General features: G+C 43.2%; 1 protein-coding gene across 1 annotated transcript in view; it reads right to left on the bottom strand.

Annotated features, from left to right (window-relative positions):
• Nucleotides 1-21,338, bottom strand: part of LOC104488984 (E3 ubiquitin-protein ligase LNX-like) — a gene marked incomplete at its 3' end in the record, with an annotated part of 51,406 nt that extends 30,068 nt beyond the window's left edge. Inside the window, exon 1 of the mRNA XM_010131095.1 lies at nucleotides 20,920-21,338. Coding sequence (XP_010129397.1) covers nucleotides 20,920-21,305 — 386 coding nt within the window. The remainder of the gene's footprint in view (nucleotides 1-20,919) is intronic.
• Between the last annotated feature and the right edge of the window lie 526 nt (nucleotides 21,339-21,864).

Genomic DNA, 21,864 nt, shown 5'->3' with positions numbered 1-21,864 from the left:
GAAGCTTATTCAGAGAGGTGGATTGAGCAAGAGGGAGCCCAATGCTATCGCTGAACGTGAAACTGCTGCCTGGGGAGGGAGAATTTTGTTTCCTGCTTCAAAGGCTGCTGTGGCTTTTTGGTTGAAGTTGGGAGAGGTTCGTAGTAAAAGGTACTGTCCTCTGTTAGTCCAGCCAGCGTCTTGGGGAAAATCTGGCAGTACCATCGAGGCACATAAGTCCTTTTTCAGTCTGAAGCTGAAGACTTCAGATACATGTTGAGAAGCTCTCCATAAAATTCTGTTTTGTGTTCTTGGATGACCAGTATATAACTAATGACTCAATGGATAAAATACATAAACTAAGGTAGAAGCAGGAACCCAACCCTGAAAACCCTTAATTACAAAAGATGCCTTCCAAAGTGCGTACCATATTACCCACAACACGAAATAGATTTCCCTGACAAAGGCAAACATCATAGAACGATAGCAGAGCCTAGCTTGGAAGACTTCCCAGAAGTCGTGTGGTCCAACCTTTCATAGGAAAGGAAGCCTAGATGAGATTATCTAGTACCCTTTTCAATCGCATCTTGAAAACCTCAAGTGGTGGGAAATCTACCACATCCCTGGGATGGTCATGCCAGTGAATGACTGTTCTCACTGTAAAAAAGTAGAAGGAGAAAACAATTTTTGCACCATATCTTACTTTAAGCCCAAATTACTCAGGCTGCTGTTTTTTCATATACCTTAGTTTGCAGGTGCTATAGGTTTCTTTAGGATTTCTTAGTCACTTCTGCTCTCTCAGATTTCATGCTATTTTTGCATAGTATAAATAAGAAAAATGTTTTCACTCTTTTTCTTTAATTATTTGTTTTTTTAAAATAACGTTCAGAGAAAGAGACAGTCATTTTATACTGTCCTGTTACAAAACACATTAACTTATGTACTGATCCTACTAAAATATGGTAAATAAATAGAAAAAAAAGTCCCCAAATCCCAAAAATGTTCTCTAGGAAGTTGTTTCTTCATTCTCCTCTTATGCCACTGCAGCCTTGTGAATTCTAGTATTCAAACTCTAATAACTATTTTTGCTTTCAAAATTAAAACATAAACATCATGCATGCAGATGGGCATCTAGAACACCATGAGCAAACCTGGGCAGCAGGTTCGGAGAACTGAACCTTGACCACGATCTGCAATTATATTAATTCCCCTTCGTAATTCCAAGACAGTGGCTTTGCCTTTGCTGTCCTAGGAGAGGGCACATCCTGCTTGACCTTCCTGCTCCCACAAAATGGGTGGGGGCTGCTGTGTGAGATGTTGCCTTGAAAAGAATCCAAACTATGAATTCTCTGTAACAGGTTGTGGCATCTGGGTGACTCAGCCAGCCTCTGTGCCCAAGGCTGTTCCAGCCCAGGTAGTGATTTTGTTAACGTCACAATTTAAGTAGACTTGGGTCTTGTTAGCAGTGATGATGGACCCCATGAAGGAAAACCAAGGTGGCATAGGAAATGATGTCAGTTCATTATCAGTTTGAAAGTGGGATAATTACATCTGTCATCTTCAAACTGAGATGACCCTGGTCCTTCAGAAGGGAGCTGGCAATCTTGCCTCCAGCAGCATGCTCGTGCCAAGCCTCATCACCTGCTAATTTTCACAGCATGGGCACTACCCACACCATGGCTCAAGGCGACCCAAGCCATCATCAACAGACAGGATCTCCAGCTGGACATCTACGATAGTGTCCAATGGACAGCAGCATGGTGGGGGCGTTGGACATGTTGGCAGCCCAGATTCAGACATACACAAAACAAACTCTGCTTGCTTCATGTAAATATTACCGCAACAGGCTGTCAATGCAGATGGCTCATCAAGCCAGACTGACCAGCTTTATAACACAGAATAATCTTACAGCTACAAGGAGAAATTTTTCTCTGGTTCCAAAATATCCACTACAGCCTAACATGGACCTTGAAGATAAAAAAAAAAAAAAAAAAAATTTGAGTAGACAGACTAAAAAAACCTGGTATTTTATTTAAATATTTATATTAGCAATTGAGACATGGGTCTCTGTTTTAGTATTTTGTGCAATGTCTTAGGTGAGTGGTTGGTGGTTTACCTGTCTTCAGCTGGTTGTTCCTTCTGAGGACCTTCCTTAACTGCCACTGAAACAAGTTTGCTTGCTGAAGGGCAAAGCCAGGCATTTGGCACTGTGTGTTTGTAAGTGTGGAGGAAAAAGAAGGAGGAGGAAGAAAGGGAAAGAAATACGTAACAATTTAGTGACTGTAAACAGAACAGCCTCATGGCAAATTATTTTCTTACTTATTTAAAAGCTAATTGAAGATGTTACATCATCACATAAGAGAGTCTGCTGAGTAGTTACACATTGGTATTAAGGAAACCTTCCAAAACTGAGCATAAACTGTTCTGCAGAGGCTAACCGCATCGGCCTCCAGAGATGGTGCTGCTTCCTAAGGAGATGTCAGCAACAGGGAAGTACATGATTACTGTAGTGGTTGTGGAATGATACCTTAGCCACATTAAGTGTACTGTAAGTGTAGAAAGACACATCTGAGAATAGCTTCCCTGGAGACATCCCTGTTCCGGAGTAAGAGCATGCACCAGAGCAGCTACCCTGGAGTAAGAACAGTATTGTGACTTCACATCCAACTTGATTATGGATTAACTTCCCCATTTGCTCAAACCATCTTTTTGGGATAATTTCTGCCATTTTTCCTGTGCCCTTTCTTCTGGGCACCAAATGGAAACTGTGGATTTCCCAAAGCTACTGCACTCTAACTCCAGGCTCTGATTCCCAAGATTTTTTCCTTCACACTAGGTAGTGGCCATGTATAATCAAGGTACTAGTAAAATTATGGCTTGTTTTAGTCTACAAAGGTACTGCCCGTTCCTTTAGCCCATGAAGAAGCAGGCATAATGAAGGACAGACATTCATGCCAATGGGCATAACTAACACAGGGAAGTTAATCAAGAGATTAACCTGTTAAAAGTATAATTTTAACACGGTTGCCCTAAAAAAACTTTAGAGGTAAAAAAGGTGTCCCAATTCAAATTTTTCTGGCAGCACTCTTTATAAAAGAGCCTACTCTGTAAAGGTGATTCATTTGATCAGCCAAGTCTAGTGGTGATTCAGGATCAGCTAAGAGGAAATACTGCCCTGTAGTTCAAGCTCTGAAGCCCTGTGAGAGCCAGGGTCTACCCCTCAACATGCAACATCTTGAAAACAAGTTTGCTTATTTACAAGTTTGCTTTATTTCAAGTGTAATAAAAAGGCCTTAGGACTATGGCGGTATTCAATGTCTTCCACAACTAGTTTTGTCTCATTTGTACCATAGAACAAAAAGCAATAAGAATAAAAGCAGTCTCATAGAGCCCTAACTGTAGGAACAGCACTTTTATTCCCCATCAGATACCTCAGCATGTCTAGCAAAAAGGAGAGAGGGGAAGGAAAATAAGAGACACCCTACTACCTTCTAAAAGCACAAAAGAGGTTGGGACTTGAAACAGAGCTCTGGTGCTGCAACCGAGTGTTCCTAAAGATGCAGAATCATGGGTCACCCAAATTTCTGTGCTTAGCCCTGGACCTGACAGCTCACCATTGGTTTGCAAGGATGAAGACCATTTCGCTTCAACGTGATTATTTCAGAAGACCTGGACAAAACACTCTTTGCAAAGCAGTCAAAAGGGAGGGGAGGATAACATCAGCAACTGCTTCCCTGACACAGGGGACCACAGGCAGCACAGCTGCTCCTTTTGGAAATGTCAGAGAGGAAGAAAAATTGCTGAGGGAGTTGTCATTGGCAGACGGCACAATAGGTGATTCCAGAATAATGCTTCACACAGTCGTAACCTTTTGAAAACATTGATCAGTAAGCCCAGGTCTGACTAACTTTACCAATAGCAAAGACCACTTGAAAAACAGACATATGAGTTATAAAATCACTTCAGACTTGGTTTCTCTGTTTCCCTTAGATGAAGGAGAGCACAGACGTGTCTCAACACAAATGCTGCAGCTGAGATAGCACTGTATCAGCCCTCTCCTTCCTGAACACAGCCACATTCAGGCAATATCAGCAGGGGGATTTCAGGCCATACCCATGGCTCCACCTCTCTCCCTCTGTCTGCCTCCTTTGCAAGCTGCCCACCACAGGGAAGGTCCATGCAGGTCAAGTCGTCCCATCAGCACCCTCGTAAAACAGCAAAATGTTGTCCTTGAGCTCTTCAGGAAATTACACACCTTCAGAGGCAAAAGATGACCTCAAGACTGTTTGGAACCCTGCTAATGCATGCCCACACAGAGAGCCGCAGCAGCTCACAGATCAACATGAGTTGCCTTTTGTCCTTCTTGGTACCCAGGGCCTCCCCAAGCTGGAGGATGGGCTCAGAGGGAGGGAGGAGTGTCGTATGGTTCCAGATCTATCCCACTGACAAGCACTGCCAGGAGATGGTGAAAAAAAAATAACACAGAAGATTTTTGAATGAAAAAAACACAAACAGTAAGCCCTGAATTTCCCTGCAGTCAACAGGAAAAACCCAAGCCTGAACCCTCCGCTTCCTTGTGCCTGGAACACTGAGGACAAAAGGAGACATCAAAATGATTCCTACTTCATTCCCATCAATATGATCAACCAGATGTGTGGTAAGAAGGGACCAGGATTTGTCTCTAGCCTATAGCTACACTGTTCAGCCTCTTCAGTAGCTGCTGAGACAGGCAGCAAGTTCATGCACCCCTAAACCCCTTGAAGCCTTCTGTGGTGATGTGAATGATCCTTACAAGGACTAGCTTCGACACTGGAGGCAAACAGGGACCTTTCTGCACCTCTGCCCATTAGCTGCAAAACTGAGCATTCAGCAATGGGTTGCTGTTTTATCACCAATCCTGTGATTCTGCTGAAAACATCCTGCTTCTAAGGAACTTTCTGATCAGTGTTGAAATCATGGAGTTTGTGTCTACCAATGCAGGGAGATAAATTGCAACAGAAAACCAGGAGATTTTTAATTCTTTTAAGTTCTGTTGCCATGCAGCTACCATTGTCACAAGGGACAGGAACAGTGGAGTCTTAGCTTTTACAAAGCTCCCACGCAGGGGTGTGGTTTTTTGGAGGGAATGGGAGGTTGTCACAGAGATTGCAGAAGCTAGAGTCCATGACATTTTATTTGTATTGTTTCAACTCCTTCACCCACACGTCCTCAAGGGATGTTCTGTTTTTTAAAAATTGCTGTTTCTGCTAAAAACCGCATGGTGTGAATCAGTGTCATTAGACACTCCTTTTCCCAAAAATATTTTTTTCTGTATCTCTACTATTCTCTCCCTCTGCTATATAGACGTAAAAGATAGAAGTTTGCCCATGTAGGCAAAACCTCATTTTCTTCCTAATTCATACAAGAGATTCATACAAGTTCAAGAGAGTAATTTGCTGAAGTCAATGGAATAATAGCTGTACAGACCTCATCCAAGAGAGGAAAATATCAAGCTTATTGATATTACTCTTTTCATTATTTCTTCCATCTTCCATAGCTTCCTCTGTCTGAGTACTGGAATAGCAGATAGAGTAACAACTAGAGACAAGGTCCTTGAACCAAACAAATCAACAAGGTAAGAGGAAATGAATGATATGAGGGAGAACTTACAAACTTTCACTGTTTGTAGTGGGCTTTGTAGGACAGTTTGCAACTCCTTCAAGGATTTCAGTCCAGGTGGTAATTTAACTAGGCAGAGGATCAGTTGATAAAACTCTGGTTAGATGTCAGTTCTAAAACTGAGCTGTTTCATGGCCTGGCTTAACCTATGTTTAGTCTCACAGATAAATGTTTAGAGTTCACCAAGAGTGCTGAAGTGAAGTCAGTATAAAGAGAGTCTCACCAAACCTGGTCAATCCATAAAGCTTGCTTTGTTTTTGGCCTTTGACTCCACATGTTTTACTGAAGTTAAGCTGTTCAGCTTAGATTCACAGTTTACTCAAACATTAATCCATAAATTTAAAATAAGAAGCATAACCAGCTCAGAGTTTTGCATTGCTGCAATAGTGCAAGGAGATGGAAGACACATGGCTCAGAGTGTTCAACGCTGTGGAGTTAACCACAAGGATCCCTGACAGATCAAGTCAGCCAGTTTCTCTCTTTACTTTTATCTCCTTACTCTCCTTGAACAAGACAAGGCACTTTCTTGTCTTGTTAGCCCTTTCACAGACTGTTTCACTATTTTGCAGACCAATCAGGTGCTTGGAGACCAGGGAAGGGAGCAGACAGGGTCCCACCACCACTACAACATGGGGTACAGGACTTGTGCAGCCCCAGAACTGACCAGCTTCAAGTAACTTTGAAATTATGGATGAGCGATCTCGAATCACCTACAACAGTTAAGTCCAGGTCCAGCGTACCCTGTCCTTATTTCGTCTTGTCTCTGTGCATTTAATGCAGTGGTTACCATGGAGTCTGTGTCCAAGAACACCTTATATTTTTAAACCAGTTCAATCCTCCTTCACCAGACTGAAGAAACATACTGCCATCATGCTGTGCAGTGTTCAAGACCACGCTTCCCTGATAAGCTTGATCTCTTGACACTGCTGTACCAAGCAGGCAGATGTGTGGGAGAGGCAACAGCAGAGATGTATAGAAAACAGGAATTGAGAGGAAGCAAGAGAAGGACAGAGATTTAGGGTAGCCAGGAGCAGCCAGGTGGAAAATGGCTAAAGAAGCCAAAACGCAGCCTGGCACTGGTGATGACAGAGAAGGAATGAGCATTACAAGTCATGCAAAGGGAACCAACAGAAAGTTTCCTATTTAAAGAGTTTCAAACCCGCATCTTCTCTCAAAACATATATAGGGCAGAAGCAGCCAATTTGCACTTGGCAGGTAGCGTCAAGAGTGTTTATGTAACACTGCAAAAAGATAAGCACCTATTTAAGAGCAAACTGTTATTTTTACCCAACATGCAAGCAAATCAAGCTCTCTCATCACAGACAAAAAACCTACATGCTGTCAGCTGTGAGTTCTCTTGGTGCTGTAAAGCACCACAGGGCACAGAATCACTACGGTGTTTTTTGTGTTGGTTGTCAACCTCTATTTGCTGGGGATTTGGAAAACAGAGGAGACATGAAGCACAGGAAGACCTGAACAACAATTAGCAGACCTTAACAAAAGGCAAGGAGAGCATCACAAATCTGTGAAATACATTTTCTCTCCTTTAAGAAAGAAACTGTTAATTTCTCTGAAATACTGAGTTAGCAAAAATATATGGGATAGAACTGACTGCTGGGAAGGGAAGGGAAGGGAAGGGAAGGGAAGGGAAGGGAAGGGAAGGGGATTGGTTGTGATGTAGGTGGAACAAGACCAAGGGCATTTTGCAAATATCTGGTATGGATTGCAGTTCCTCAGCTCTAGAAGAGAGTTACTTGGTCTCTGCCTCCTTTCATAAATTTGTTTTATTTACTTGGGTCATATTACTATTATTCAAGCCTCAATTACAAAAAAGGCAGATCTGTGGGACTATTTGCTTTGTCAGCTCAACATATTAAGTGCAAGTTTATATGTACACTGTATATTTTATAAAATGCTTTGTCCTGTTTTCGGTCTATTCTCTTCTGATTTATTTTGAACTCAAAGACCATAACCATAAGTGCCTTCAAACCTGCAGATGCTTAGATCACTGGGGAAAGAGCAGAAAAAAGTGAAATGCATCAACCATTACTGTCCAACTTCATTACACTCATGCCTTGGAAGGATAAAACAAGAATTTACTGGAATTTAATCTCCTCTGAGGGAAGAAACTGGAAGCAGCATGTTTGCTAGAAACAACACATGCTCACTCAATGCACTAAAAATTATCAAGATATGTAAAATGTAAACTCAATTAAAAAATGGACACGAAGAAAATTTACAGTCACAGCAACTTTGAACAGCCATACCTTTGACCTGCAACAGCACAGAGCAGGTGGAAAGCAGATGTGGAGAACACAGCATGTTGACATGCTCTCAGTGCTGGAGGCTGTGCAAGATGTCCTATGCTAGTGTTCAGGTCACAGCAGAGGGACACGAGGACAGCATGGATTGCAGTAGCCACCCCTGGGCACCCATGGCAGGATCTTTAAGCATTTCTAGACTTATTCACTAATATTACTGGTTATCAGTATTTCCTTCACAGACTGGGTTGGGCCAAAGTAGCAGCTTTGGCACTTCCAACTATGCTCATCCCCACAACAGATCCCGATTACAACTGTAACTGCTGCAGTGCCAAGAACAAAAAAGAAACACCAGCGTGGACACAAGGCACTTGGGAAAGAATTTTATTCATCCTTTCTTCAGCAGTGCTATCTTCCTGCTGTAATTACAAACCAGGTAGTAAAAGGAGAGATGTGCCAAATGTTTAAACCAGGACCAGTGGTAAAGCTTCTTTGAGAGCTGAGAAGGACAAGCCGTAACCACCTCCTAGGATTCCCTCTCCCACTGCAAAACCTGTTTGGCAAAGGGCTGTGTTGCAACATGTGCTCTTCATATAGAGCACTTGTTTCTGACTGTAATTTAGCCTCTTGGCAGGAGATGCTCATACATGTCAAGTAAAACAGCCTTGCTCATCCATATCAACCTACACATCCTCATATAGTAGCAGCAGCACAGCATACCCTCTGCTTCCACTGGTCTCCTGTGGATTGCAGGGCAGATATAGTTAATCATGCCCATCTCTTCTTCATAAAAGTCCGCTCCATGAGGGATGTTTTCTGACCTTTCACACTGTTAAGTTATAAAATCCACAAGTGAAGGGTCCTCTGTGGATGCTCCTGTGAAACCATTCCACTACTCACTTTACATGAGAAGGAACGTTAAAAACAGTGGGACATCACCAGTGCTAACTGATTGATTGTTAAAAATAACATATAACAGTAATGCTTATAGCATATGAGAGGAGAAAAGGAAATACCTGAATTATGTTTTCAAAAGTAGTACTGTCTGTTGTTAATAAAACACAAAACATAATGAGGCTATCAGTCTACTAACCTTATCAGTTCACTAAGTTCTGCAGAGGAGAGAAGAAAATACAGTCCTTAAAGTATGTCAGATTCCCCTCATCCTCTATTTAAGAAGTTACTAAATTATTGAAATTCTGTGTTAAAAACATCTTACACATTGTCTAGTGAATGATGGGGCTGCAATGCATAATATATAGAGAGGTGTAAGCTTCCCAATATGTAGACATGAAATGACTTGCTGATCTTAAACACTTGCTTCCTGCCAACAGGTTTTCAAGAGAGACAAGGAGGGAGAAATAAACCCCAAAGTAAAGTAATGCACTGATGATTGAATTTTGTAGCTGAAATTTATACCATTAAAGACATTCTATTAGTTTATTTTTTATTATTTAGGTAAGTAATATGCAATGAGTTAGTAAAAGAGCAAATAAAATATAAGTTTGGCTCCACAACTGCAAAGTCTTAACCTGACTTCATGCCACGGAGCTAGACAACTCCACAAGGACATAGGAGTGGTTATGGTGATTATTTCCTCTTCACCCAGTTATCCATTGTACTCATCTCAGTGTTCTTGACAAAAAGAAGAGAGAATGAATACCAGAGCAGATGATGCAGTCAATGCTATGTGTGATTGTCTGTCTGCACTGCTGAGAAGAACAAGGCTTTATCAATAAAGTTTGATGGTACTTACTAACAGAAATTTAACAGAGAAGAGACAGAAACTTCCCAGAAATATGGCTTCACTTGACCACTGTCACAGTCAGCCTCTTTTCCTTCGTATCAGGAGCACATACTGTAGAAAATGTGATACTTCACAGTTCTTTCTTTGTGTGCGTGTGTGTAAAAGTTGTGCAGCATCTGTTGCACTATCAAGTTATTTCACTAGGTTGTTCTTGAACTTGCTTCAATTTGTGTTCAGAATCTGTTGTCAATTAATAAATTATATGGATGAATAAAGCGTTTTCTAGAGAGTGCCCAAGGATTCACTGGCCAAATTCAGTCTTCACCAGCTGCAACTTTGCTGAGGCCTAGGGATGAATTCAGCTTTATAAGATGTTTTTTAAAAAAGCTCACATTCTTAGTCCCAAAATAGAGTTCAGCTCCAAGCCAGGAATCCTTTGGTGGTAGTGGGGTTTTAGTCATGACATAGGACATGTCACTGACTAACATATTTCCACTGAGATACCAGTTCAACACAGCGGGACCAGTGTGGACCTTCCTTTTGAAAGAGGAAGCCCCAAGCAGCCACATCTATGCTGTCACACAGGTTATGATATTAGTCCAACATTGCCAGCGATGCTACTGTTAAAGCTCTGCTCTTGTGTCCCGTGCTGTTGGCATCCTCATGCACCCACCCACTACACGGCTCAACGGGGCAGTTTGGATGTGCAGTCACATGCCGAGATGCAAAAAATCAGTTCTAATTCCTGAACAATAACTCTGCTCATGGAGAAGGCCATGAAATGCGACTGGCTGCTCTGTGGTCTGGGGACTTTGAAGGCAGATTCCCCCAAAAGGTCAAGAATGTTAACAAAAATGAAGACAACCCTCAGACCTGCTAGTCTGCTTCCCTACAGTGAAATGAGCTGCCTTGCAGCTGATCTCAAAACCAGTATTCCGAGCAGGATTTAAGCTATGACAGGCATAAGAGCTCTGCAAGAGCAGTGTTTATCCTCGCCTTGCAGGACAGCCTAGTTCTGCCAGATTTGTCAGAGAAATAGCTCAAGGAAAAATACCCTTGTCATGCTGCCAGTGCCAGTGCTAAACTAGGTTAATTGTCAGAGAGATGCGGAGGTCGGCCAAACTTGCAGCATACGGCCTGTGAGGCTTAACATCAGTCAAGAAATGAGAGTCTGTGGCTTGTGAGTAACCACCGAACTCCTGCAGCTCCCATCATCTCAGTCCTACCCCACTAGCCCCTCTGTGCTTTGCCCTTTCTGGTCCCCACCCCAAAGTGGATCACCCATTGTGAAGCAGCTTCTGAGTGGGATGAGGTTTGCCTCCTGTGTGCTCCTGTTACATGGGTAAGGCATGTAAGCACACTTTTGAGCAGCCTACGTAAAAATCAGACATAACTGAGACATACTTCCTTTGTGAAAAGAAACCTTTCTGTCAGCCATGGTTGTTGCATTACCTTTCCAGCTTGGCAAGGTTTCACTTTTTTTTGGCTGGCTCAGGTTTTACTTTTGGCAACAAAATGTATTTGTTCAGACTGACACAGGCCAACATCAGCCTTTTCCAAAGGTGTGAGAAGGCTCCAGCTATGAACAGTCCAGCAGAGTAAAAGGTCTAATTCTGATCTCAAGTGCATGTACGTAGCTGTGGTGCAAAGGTGATTTGCATGCATGCATAGAAGAAATGAAGCAGGATTTTTCTCAGAGTATAACTGAAATACCAAGTTTCACTACACACTAAATTCCCAGGCAGATTCAAGAAATTCTTGAAGGTCTTAAAGGGGTTTTTGTTTCTGGAGCCACCCCAGAAAAATTTATTTCTGCAGCTAGAATCACAGCACTGGGGAAAAAGATGTTAACCAGTAACACTTATTCACACCACAAAAATGCAGCACTCTCTAACCTGGGTTGCGGAAGCAGGTGGGCTGTGCAGGCATGGAAAGGTACTGTCTCTGGGAGAGGGTGGCAAAAGGTGGGGAGGAGACCCAGACCCCATCGTGCTGCTAAGGGAAAAACACTGTGTATTTGGCAGAGTGCAATTAGTCCTTTATCAAAGAGTGACCAGACCCAGAACAGAAATTACTACTTTTTGCTGCACGTCCTATGCACATCCTAGGCTTCTGAATACAACACCTAATGTGCTCAGAAAATTCAATGCGGGCACCTCAGCACCATGGGTTTAGACTACAACTCCTCCTGCACTTTTACGGATTATACAGTATATTTGCTGTTCATCTACATGGGCTTCTGCCCGGAGACTTTCAGGCCATATTCATAGTAAAATTTCAAGCTTTAGTATGCAATTCTAAAGAGTAGACATAACAAAGAGAGAAGAATGACAGAGGCGGAGTCAAGACATGAGAGAGGAGGGGAATAAACAGAGTTAAGAGCCAGAAGAGGTATGAAACAGAGGATGGGAGTTGAAAAGCAAGCGAGGAGGCTGGTGGAACAGGATCAGACACAAGGCAGTGAGTGGACAGGCTGGGAAAGTGACACTAGCTATTGTTGAAGATTTTGGGAGAGAGCTTAGAAATCTGAAGGAAAACCAGCTCTTTGGAGGATCTGCTGCCTTTGCAGAGAGCTTGGGGAGAATAAAAGTAACCTTGAGAGTGCCCAGTGCCTACTGCTCCCCTGCACCATGGTACCTGCTCAGACTTAATAGAAGAAAATACCTAGAGCAGAAGCTTTCCCAAAGGGGCTATTTGAGACAGTAAGAGTCAGGAACGGAAAAGACTATATTTCTTGCTTCCAAGGAAGATGTCAAGAGTTTGCCATGTTCCCATCCCAGCCCATATGTGATGCTGTAGCAGAGGGGTGAAGCTAACGGGCAGCCCCTGATGCACCCATGCCTTTCTGCTTTACTTCACCTCAGTTCTGCTTTCCCCAAGAAACACCCTGTTCTAGTACACTGGAAAAGGCCCTTTGCATTTTATCTGAGTGTGCTTTGTCCTGGCTATTTAATGCAGATATTCTAAACATTTCATTTACAATTTCATTCAAGAATCTTCTCATTCAAGCCTTGTTTTCCAACACTTTCAGCTTTAATCAACCTCACAGCTTAACTCCAGCACTGATTTCCACACTCGCAGCTTTGCAGAGTAAGGAGGCCAACACGTGGCTTTTGCAGTGGACTGACACGCGAGCCCAAAACGTACTCCAGCCTTATAAATTCTGTTACAAATAATGCATGCCCTGTGCTCCCCAGCCTCTGTGGAGCTGATTTCACAAAGACAGACTTGAAGCCAGATACACTTTCCCCCATTGAGTTGAACAGAAATTAAAGAAATTGGGTTAAAATCAGTGCTGAAAGGGGGGCTGGGAGGATGTAAGTAGTGCCTTGAACTAACTTACCATAACTCTTACCATAAAAAAGAGGTGCCCAAGGACTCTAGAAGACAGTTGACACTTTTGCATCTCTTCTTTTTAAATTGAATTATCAGAGAAACTAATTTTTACTGTTTATTTCAGTCTGAAGTACTGTTTTTAAATATAAGAGAGTAGTTGCGGTATAAAAGTTATATGGGGAAACTTGATCCAGTTAATTTGGTGAGATCCCTTTGACTGTTTCACGTAAAACCCAAGAGGGGTAAGAAAAAAAAGAAGCAATTTTTTGCATGCGGGAGCAGGTTGTACATTTCCCTCTAACAAACAATAGGTGTTTGTTTTTTTTAAATGGCTTAATTCAAATTAGTGGGGTGGATCTAGCTGGTGAATTGCCAGGAGTGACTAAGGCCAGGAGCTGTTTAATCCTTGGAGGGAAGCAGCACCAGCAAGCATGGCTGCTACAGGCTCCCCAGTGTTTGACCAGGGCTGAGTACACACAGTATCTGGCACCCTCCTGGGTGCTCACTCAGTCAGCATGGCCACGTGCTGAAGGGGAATTAGGTTGGAAAACACTCTGCTCTCTCCATGTGATGGAGGTCCTCAGAAGGACAAGGTGAGGTTATTCACTGCCTAGTCTTGCAATCTCTTTCCCCTCATAATTTTATTTCTAAGAAGTGGCTCATTGAGCTCAAAGTGAGGAAAATCTTTGAGAAATAACCTGCTGCATAGTTTCTGCTTTGAAGTAAGAGGGATAGTGATGACGGCTGGTGTCCTTTGGTGTGATCAGTGCCACTGGGTCCTCACACCCAGAAGAGTCAGCAATAGTGGCTGCAGGCTGCCTTTCCATCCACTTACCTTGTTTTTAACCAGGGAGAAATAACATACCCCGGCTCAAAAGAATGCCTGGGCAAGTATTTCCTATCTGAAGGTGTTTTAGATAAAAAGAAAGACAGCAGATGCCTATCAAACAGCTTTACAGGGATATAAAAGAGAAGCCATGGACCCTGGACTGGGATCTCCTCAAGACCCATGTAGAATCTTGCGATGATGAGAGCCATTGAACACGTGTTTCCATGGACTTTCCCTGATGAGGAAGCACCCTGATTTACCATGGGCTGCTCTTCATGATTTGGTTAAGAAGAAGGACAAGAAGAGCATCTGTGCTGAGATGTTTGCTGTGGGCAAGGACGAGACAACAGGCAGTGGCCAGGGAAATGGTTTTAGTACAGGCAACAGTGTCAGGACACACATATTTGCTTCCTGAGAATACCTGTAATTATCAGACTGCTAATAAAAAACTAAAAATAGCACCCAACATCTGTTCCATCAAGCGTCACTATAACTCATCCACAAACCTCTTTCCTACCTGCATGGCACCCAGCTGAAGCACAAAGGTCTGACACAGCCTTTCCTCCAACTTTGTTTCTCCTCTTTGACTCTCCTAAAATCTCCTTTTTAATTCTTAGATGGATTCCACAGCCTGCATCTCCAGATGGGCTTTGGGCTATACTGTAATCCCTATTCCCCAAGCCACCCGTTCCACACTGATGAAAAAAAAAAATGCCCTCAAACTAAAGCAAACTCAGCCAATGCAACACAAATAACCACATTTGTTTGAACTGGGGTGAAGGGAAGAGATGGGCTGTATGAGAGGGAGGGCAGTGCGAATCCCAGCATTCTTATTCTTCCTTTTGCATGGGCACCAGTGATGGCAACAACATCCCCTCATGGTTCTCCAGCTCTTCCCTTGCCACTCACAACCATACAAGTCCCCTTCTCCTCTTTGGCTGGTTTATCTGATGACTCCAGTCAACAAAATAATGAGTCCTGACTGAGTCCAGCATTTTTACAAAGATAGCATGATAATGAAAAAATAAAATGTTTTTTTCTGCCTGCAGCAGGCTAGTTTCAAGCTATGGGGCAAGCCATCAGATAGGCAACACATGGCAGTGGCTTTTCAGGTGCCTCTGGGGAAAGATTTGTGAAGTTGCCTCTGTGGGGTTTGGGGCTCAAAAAGGTTGGGGTAGTAAAACTGTGCCCCCAGGTGCCAGGCCATGCCGACGCCCATGCTGTTCCCTCTCACAAAACGTTGCATGGAAAATATCCTGCATGCAAGAGCCTGAGCAGCTGAAGTAGCAACCTATGGGTCATAACGTTTGTATAAACTGATTAAACAGGATTGAAAACAGTATTTCTTTTTTTCTTTCAACTGCTGCTACTAGGGAGGACCCTGAATCCGTCCCACAGACTAGTATGTCAGTGCCTCATGCAGCATCCAGCAGCAGCCAGAGACTCTAAATACACACAGAGGAGGAGGAGAAATTCCTGAAATGAGCTCAAACTGTCCACTGCCCTTTTGGATTATGTCAGCCCCAGCAAATCCTGCTTCCCACTGCCCCAGCCAGAGATGGAGTGGTGCAGGAGGTCCTGAGCACTGGCTCCCAGATCCAGGTAGCACCCACGGCTGGGCACTGGGGAGGGGGTGGGCACCTCCCATTGCTGACAGCTGAAGATGCACGTCCAAGCCCCAGCCCACACCCACTACATTAAGAACGACTGACGACATCCAGCAGGACTAACAACTCTGTGGGTTAGAAGGCTAAATAAATAAGAGACAAATAGTTAGCGTACGTCGTAGCCCTTTACTCTGGGAGAATCAGTGAACCTGAATTCCCCAAGAAAAGCAAGCAGGCTGCATCTGCACTTGTGCTCTGATTAATCTCATCAGTTTGTTTTCCTGGAAACTAGATGTCCCAGATGCCATTGTTTCCATTATAAATGTTCATCTGCTCTGTTTTGAGCTTGATTGCTCCCGTAGCCTGCTTGGCTTAACTGGTTTTTTTGTTGTTGTTGCTGTTGTTTTTCAAAATTAACATTCTTATACAAAATGCCAGTAAATTAAAATGAGGGCATAGCTGCAACAATCAACACCAGATTTGTTAAGTGTTTAAAACCACCTATGGCATACAGAAATCCTGAGCTGTTGTATGCAGCATGACTAAATTATTAATAGTTGCCATGCATATCACAAGAATTTCAAAAGGGGACTTTGTGTTTCTGCAAAACACTGCTGGTTTTGTCTGATGGTAGAGGCAAAATCATTCAGAAATTATTCTCATTGGTACTAATCACAACTGTTACTAAAACATTCCCACTCTAGGCACAATATAGTAATTTTTCATTTTTGAGCAGAATTAGCCATTTCATTCATTATCTCAAGGAAGATCTTAAGAGTTTATGATTTGTTAAAATATGAACAAAACATAATTAAAACATACAGTAACAAGTATCTATTTCTAGTCATAAAAGCCCTCTTAACTAGTACAATAACACTCAAGCACAAATTAAACTCGTATCATTTACAGATGATACCGTAGAATATTTGTTTTACGGGCTGGAAAGATTAGCTATGGGGTTGTTTGAGGTGGGGTTTTTTTAAAACATGAAGATATATGAATGGATTGCTACATTTAGATTTGTGTTACAGAGAAAATAACATTCTGCTGTGGGCAAAAACAAATACGGGAAATTTCTTTCCTGTCTCAAGTGAATTATTTCTGGTGAAAGGCTTCTCAGCGTTTTGCTACAGGCATGCAGAACATTACGCATATACACACAAAGAGCGCTCTACTGGGGGTGTCTATCCTGATGCCCTCCTCTATGCCCTGCTCTCCTGCAAAGCTATTTATGGAAAGTAAAGAAAAAGCACAAATTCAGAAATCGAAATAAAAATCCGACAACAAAATCAAACCCAACAACCACTGAAAACATTGGCACAGAAAAGCAAGTTGATAAGGAAAAAGGCAGCTTCACTCAGTATGTCTCAGTTGCTTCCAAAGCAGAAAGCAATGGGGACGTACTGCTATTATTAGCCCTCCGAATGGGAAGCAGCTAGTTCACAGCACGGTTTGAAGCTGTTGGCAAGATATTGCAGGATTTTCTTCTCATGTATGCACATGCACAGACACACAGACAGACAGACCGACCCCCCAAGCCACTCGTGGTGAGCCCCTTCCCGCCACTCAGGTGAGACAGACAAACAGAGAGCACAACGCCGACGCGACTGTGCGTACTCACAGCTCGGAGTACAAGAAGTGCAGGTTGCCCACATTGTCTATGTAGTTTGCAGGGCTTAGCCAAGGTAGGACCAGTAACAGGAGAGCCTTCATTTTCAGTGCAGGGCTAGCACTGCTGCTAGGTTTCCTCCTTCCCACCTTCTCTCTGTGCTGGTGGGACACACAATGCGAAGCTTTTGTGCCAGCCAAGCCCCTTCTAAGCGAGCCTTTCCATTTGAACGCAATGGTAGCACATTATGAATCGAGCTTAAATCCCTTAAATGAAGCTACACTGCAAAAATCATTGACCTGTAAGAGGATTACTCGATCTGACTCTCAGATGGGTAGATGTGAGGGTTTAGGGGCAGCACAGCGTGGTTGGCGAGACACTGACTTATGCTGCAGAGGAGAGTGATGCTCGGGGAAGAGACCTGCCTCCTGCAGGATTCAGAGTGGTTCTTCAGAGGCAGCTGGTACGTTTACATCACTGCCCACAAGCAGATGGGTTATGAGCTAAACTGCATTACGGAAGGGTGTAGCTGTCTGACAAAGGGGGAAAAAAATGCCCCCCGTGGAGTTTTGAAGCAGGCGATATCAGAAGACCACACCTTTTTAAAGTAAAACACTGCAAAAGATCACAGCCAACTGCTGGCTGTCTGCATCTCAGTCTGAATTCCCCAAATACAGTCAGCTATTTTTGTGCAAACATAAATCATGTAATAATCCGAAGACATGTCTCTTCTTAGGGTTTTTTGGTTTGGGGTTTTTTTTATTTTTTTGAAGAATGCAAGAGCAAACATTTTAAATAAGGATGCTTTCAATGGACTACTCCATGGTAACCAGCGTTAAGAATAAAATAAAGTTGTCTCATCAATCACGAAGCATAAAACAGTACGCTCACCTTGTCCCATCAGTGACTTGACTCTGATCAGGGCAAACTTTCATCTCTCTGAGAACCAGGACTGGTCCAAGTCTGATTCACACAAGAAATGCGAGGACTGCAGACTGCCCTGGTGACTCTAGAGGAGTCTACTTTAATTTATTCACTGAGAACACAGATCACGTTCAATTGAGACCTCAGATGGGCTCTGAGCCGTTTTCACTGCAGACACTGGATTGTTTATGATTACTATTTTATTTTTTTTTATTAGCAAAGTCACACACTTTCTCTCCCCTCTATCGATTCACTGGAGTTAAAGAGAACAGTGTCAGCTCAGTCTACTCAGCCTGTGCCTGGGCATGCCAGAGTACAATATCCTTCTACTCGCCTCTCCTGCCCTGCCATAAGGTGGAGGTGAGATGGCGAGAGAGGCTTCTGCATTTCTGAAAATTAAATTAGGCAGAGGCATAAGGTACCTTTGATGATAATCAGTTAATGATGTGATTAAAAAAAAAATAAAGGTACTGCACAGTTGCTGCAAGCATAAGGTCGCAGAAATCCCCTTTTACGGTCACTTAGAAACTTCCCTCCTAATTCTTCCCTCAGGTGGGAATGCCAGTGAAGCTGCATTACCCACCTCCTGGGAAGCAGCAAAGGTTCCCCATGATTTCCTACTTCTCTGCCTCTGCCTTTGGCCTTTAGGTACCAGCCCTCCAAACCATCCCGAGGAAGGAAAATCCATGTTGTGACTGTCAAAGAAGCCATCCAGCCTATGTAACACTGCTTCATACTGCACTGCTTTAGGGTTTGCTGGGAAGGGAGAGCACTGCTCCGTCTCTACAGTCTCCTGCTCTGCGTTTGCAGGGCTGGGGCTTGGCAAGGGGTAGCCTGACACGGAGGAGAAGGGACAGCAAGAGGCTGTGGGAATACATTACTAAGCCTATTCTTCCTACTCCTGATTGGGCTCAGGCCAAGTAAGCCAGAGGCACAGGATCTTGAAGATCCTGAGGGGAAAATCCACGTCATGGGCATTCAAAAATAAGCACTGGAATAAAACTTGCCAGGCTTTTGCAGGACCAAACCATGGTTTACACCACTGCAATTCTGCAAAATAAGTAAGTGAAGTATATCTTTACAACTACCTTAAGGATGAGAAAGCAAGACACTGGAGTGACTTGCATGTGTCCATGTGGTAGAGCCGGTGCTAGAAATCAGGAATTGTACTATTTGCGTGGCTTCTGTGTAAAAAATGGTATTCCATCTTGCTTATTTATTGTGTGTGGGTTTTACACCTGCTAGGTTTATGGCCATAGCACCATCATCTCAAAAAAATGAAGGCAAAGAGAAAGATCTAAAATACATTAAAGCCAGCTATACATATAGCACAGAGGAAGGGTGTTTGCACTAGGGGCTCAAGATTTTATGGCTGGAATCTGGAGAGAAACAGGAGTGACACATTTCCTGGCAGACTGTTGGTCTCTTTACCTGCACTACTACTGAAATTAGTATTTGAGGCCTGTAAGAGAAGTACTGACAAAAGGCAGAAAATTATAAGAAACTTTGCTATTTTTTCCCCTTCGCAGCAGAAAGTTAACCTTGCAGAGCACCACTGGCCTGGGCTGGAGGCTGCGGCCACCACCTCTTACGTCATGAGCCATGAGACAGCAGCATCCACAACAGGGAAAGCCAGGTCCAGAACTGGCTCTCCAAGGCCACTCAAATCTGCAAACACGAAGCCTCTAGAATGTGAAAAGTAGGCTCTTGAGCTTTGCAAGGAATCAAGAAAAGCTTTGGTATATTTTTTTCTATTTTAGTGATGCAAAACAGGCACATTTTTTTGTTGGTTAAACCATCGTAGCTTCAGTAAATATCTTCAGTGAATATATTTGTCGTGAGAATCCAGGTACTTCAGGAAATGCGGTCTCCAGTTCACGTGGGGACATGTGTGAATGACAAGCTGCACAGCCATTTCCAGTTACAGGCTTCAAGACCCTGAGGCTTGCAGCCATGTGAAAACATCTCTGTGCTCCACCAGCCTGCTCACCAGGGCTGCTCTGACCATCAGCATTACCATGTCTATGCTGGAATGTGCCCCCAGCAGCAGTCTGGAGCCCTGCACTGGTTGCCCAGGGCTTCCTCCGCAGTATGCAGGCAGAAACATACACCTAGGAATATGACTCACACCTGCAAACTACAGGGGAAGTAATTTCACTGGACAAGGGATACAGGCCACAAAAAAAGGACATCACTTAGACTCTACCTCTCCTTAAATCTGAGGTGCTGTTACCTGGACTACGCCAAGGTATTTGCCTGCCATCAGTAATTGCAGCCCTGGATGTATCTCTGTACTCTTCTGCCTTAATTTCAAAAGCACTTGCAGAAGCAAGTGCTTTAACCCTGCAAAACAGAGGATCATTCATCATCAGTTCTCTCCCTGCAAAGGTCTCTCCCAGAGGCAGGAGAGAGGGTATCCTGGCCACCAGGAGAGGTAAGCCTGGAGGGGGAGTCCAGCCAGGGAACTCTTCCAAACCGTGCTGCTCTGCAAGCCCCACGGTGTGGTGCAGTGGCTAAGTGCTCACCTGGAAGGAAGACTGATACCAAACCGGAATATTTTCTGCTCTACTTCTCATATAGGTCATTTGTGATTCAAAAAAGGATTGAAGAAAGGGCAATTATAAAACCCTTAATGTACTACTAAAGTATTTATGATAGCTCAGATTCCCAAAACTCACAGATCTCTTCGGATGACTAAATACACACTACCATTATGCAGCTAACCACAAGTTATCCACCCAGAACTGCCAATGAAGTACCTTGAATGCGTTTTATTCTAAAAAGAGTGAGATATTGTCATATAAATGGACTACATTCAGCTCTAAATTAATGATACTGTGGGTGTTCATTGGGAGTGAAATCAATAAATCTTTCTTTATATTAAGCATTTTACTCAGCATTAATCAAACATATTTTTTCTTTTCCTGAAGATAAAAGAGTGAAAAAAAGGTCTATCAACAACAACTTACTGGGTTTGGAAATGCTGTTCGAGGTGACCGCGTTGCACAACCTCTGAGCAGTGTTCTGTGAAAGGGCAGCTAACCATTAGCTTGTCCAGAAGGTTATTCACTAGTATGCTGGACTTCCTGCACGTCTGGAGAATCACAAGCTTGCGGTCCATGGGGCAGAAGTCTTTTTCCACAAGGAAGTTCGTAAGGCAGGTTGTGCAGAAGGTGTGACCACAGAGCGTGTCTAACGGCTGAAGCAAAGGTTGCAGACAAATGTGGCATATCAGATCATCATCTACTTCTTCAGTGTAGCTGTACAAGTGGTTTTCTTCCGGTAAATGTGCTTGGCCGCAGGAGACACAAAGTGATGGGGAGCTATCCTCCATTTCTTCTTCTTTCTGGCTCATAATGAGAATTGATGAAATTCAAAAGAGAGCAGAAAGGAATACTCAACTGTTCTCTATTCGTGAGAGCCGCAGCAGAGCTTGTCTGCCATCAGATCTGTGGGGAGGAAAGACGAAGGGTTATGTTCTGGATTGTTTTTGCTTACCATACTTACAGTACATATTTGGATATGAAGTGCTCTAGCAGGTATTTGGGAAGGACTATATCTTAGAGGTGGGAGGGTGAAACAAAGAAGGGGGCAGAAAAAGAAGAGAGAGTTAACTCCAGTGACTTCTTTTTTTCTTAAATCTGTCTCAATTTACACAATTACTCTAATTGTAATGAAAGCTATCAAAATAGGGAGAAATACTAAAGGCATTTAATGGTTGAAAACCTTAAATTAGCATGAAGTTGCAGTTCCAGTCAGCTGGTTTTGTGGTCACATTAATTCTGCTGGAAAAGCAACATCATGAGGTGGCAAACATTGCAAGGCTGTGCGCAGGAATGTAGGCAAGAATAATCATTACTGCCCAAGCTGCCTGCTCAGCACAGCGAGGGAGAAGAGCAACTTCCCCTAACACA

Source organism: Buceros rhinoceros, unplaced genomic scaffold (genome assembly GCF_000710305.1).
Source record: "Buceros rhinoceros silvestris isolate BGI_N320 unplaced genomic scaffold, ASM71030v1 scaffold7312, whole genome shotgun sequence".
NCBI lineage: Eukaryota > Metazoa > Chordata > Aves > Bucerotiformes > Bucerotidae > Buceros > Buceros rhinoceros.
The sequence above is the reverse complement of the archived record's forward strand: the minus strand, read 5'-3'. Positions and strand labels throughout refer to the sequence as shown.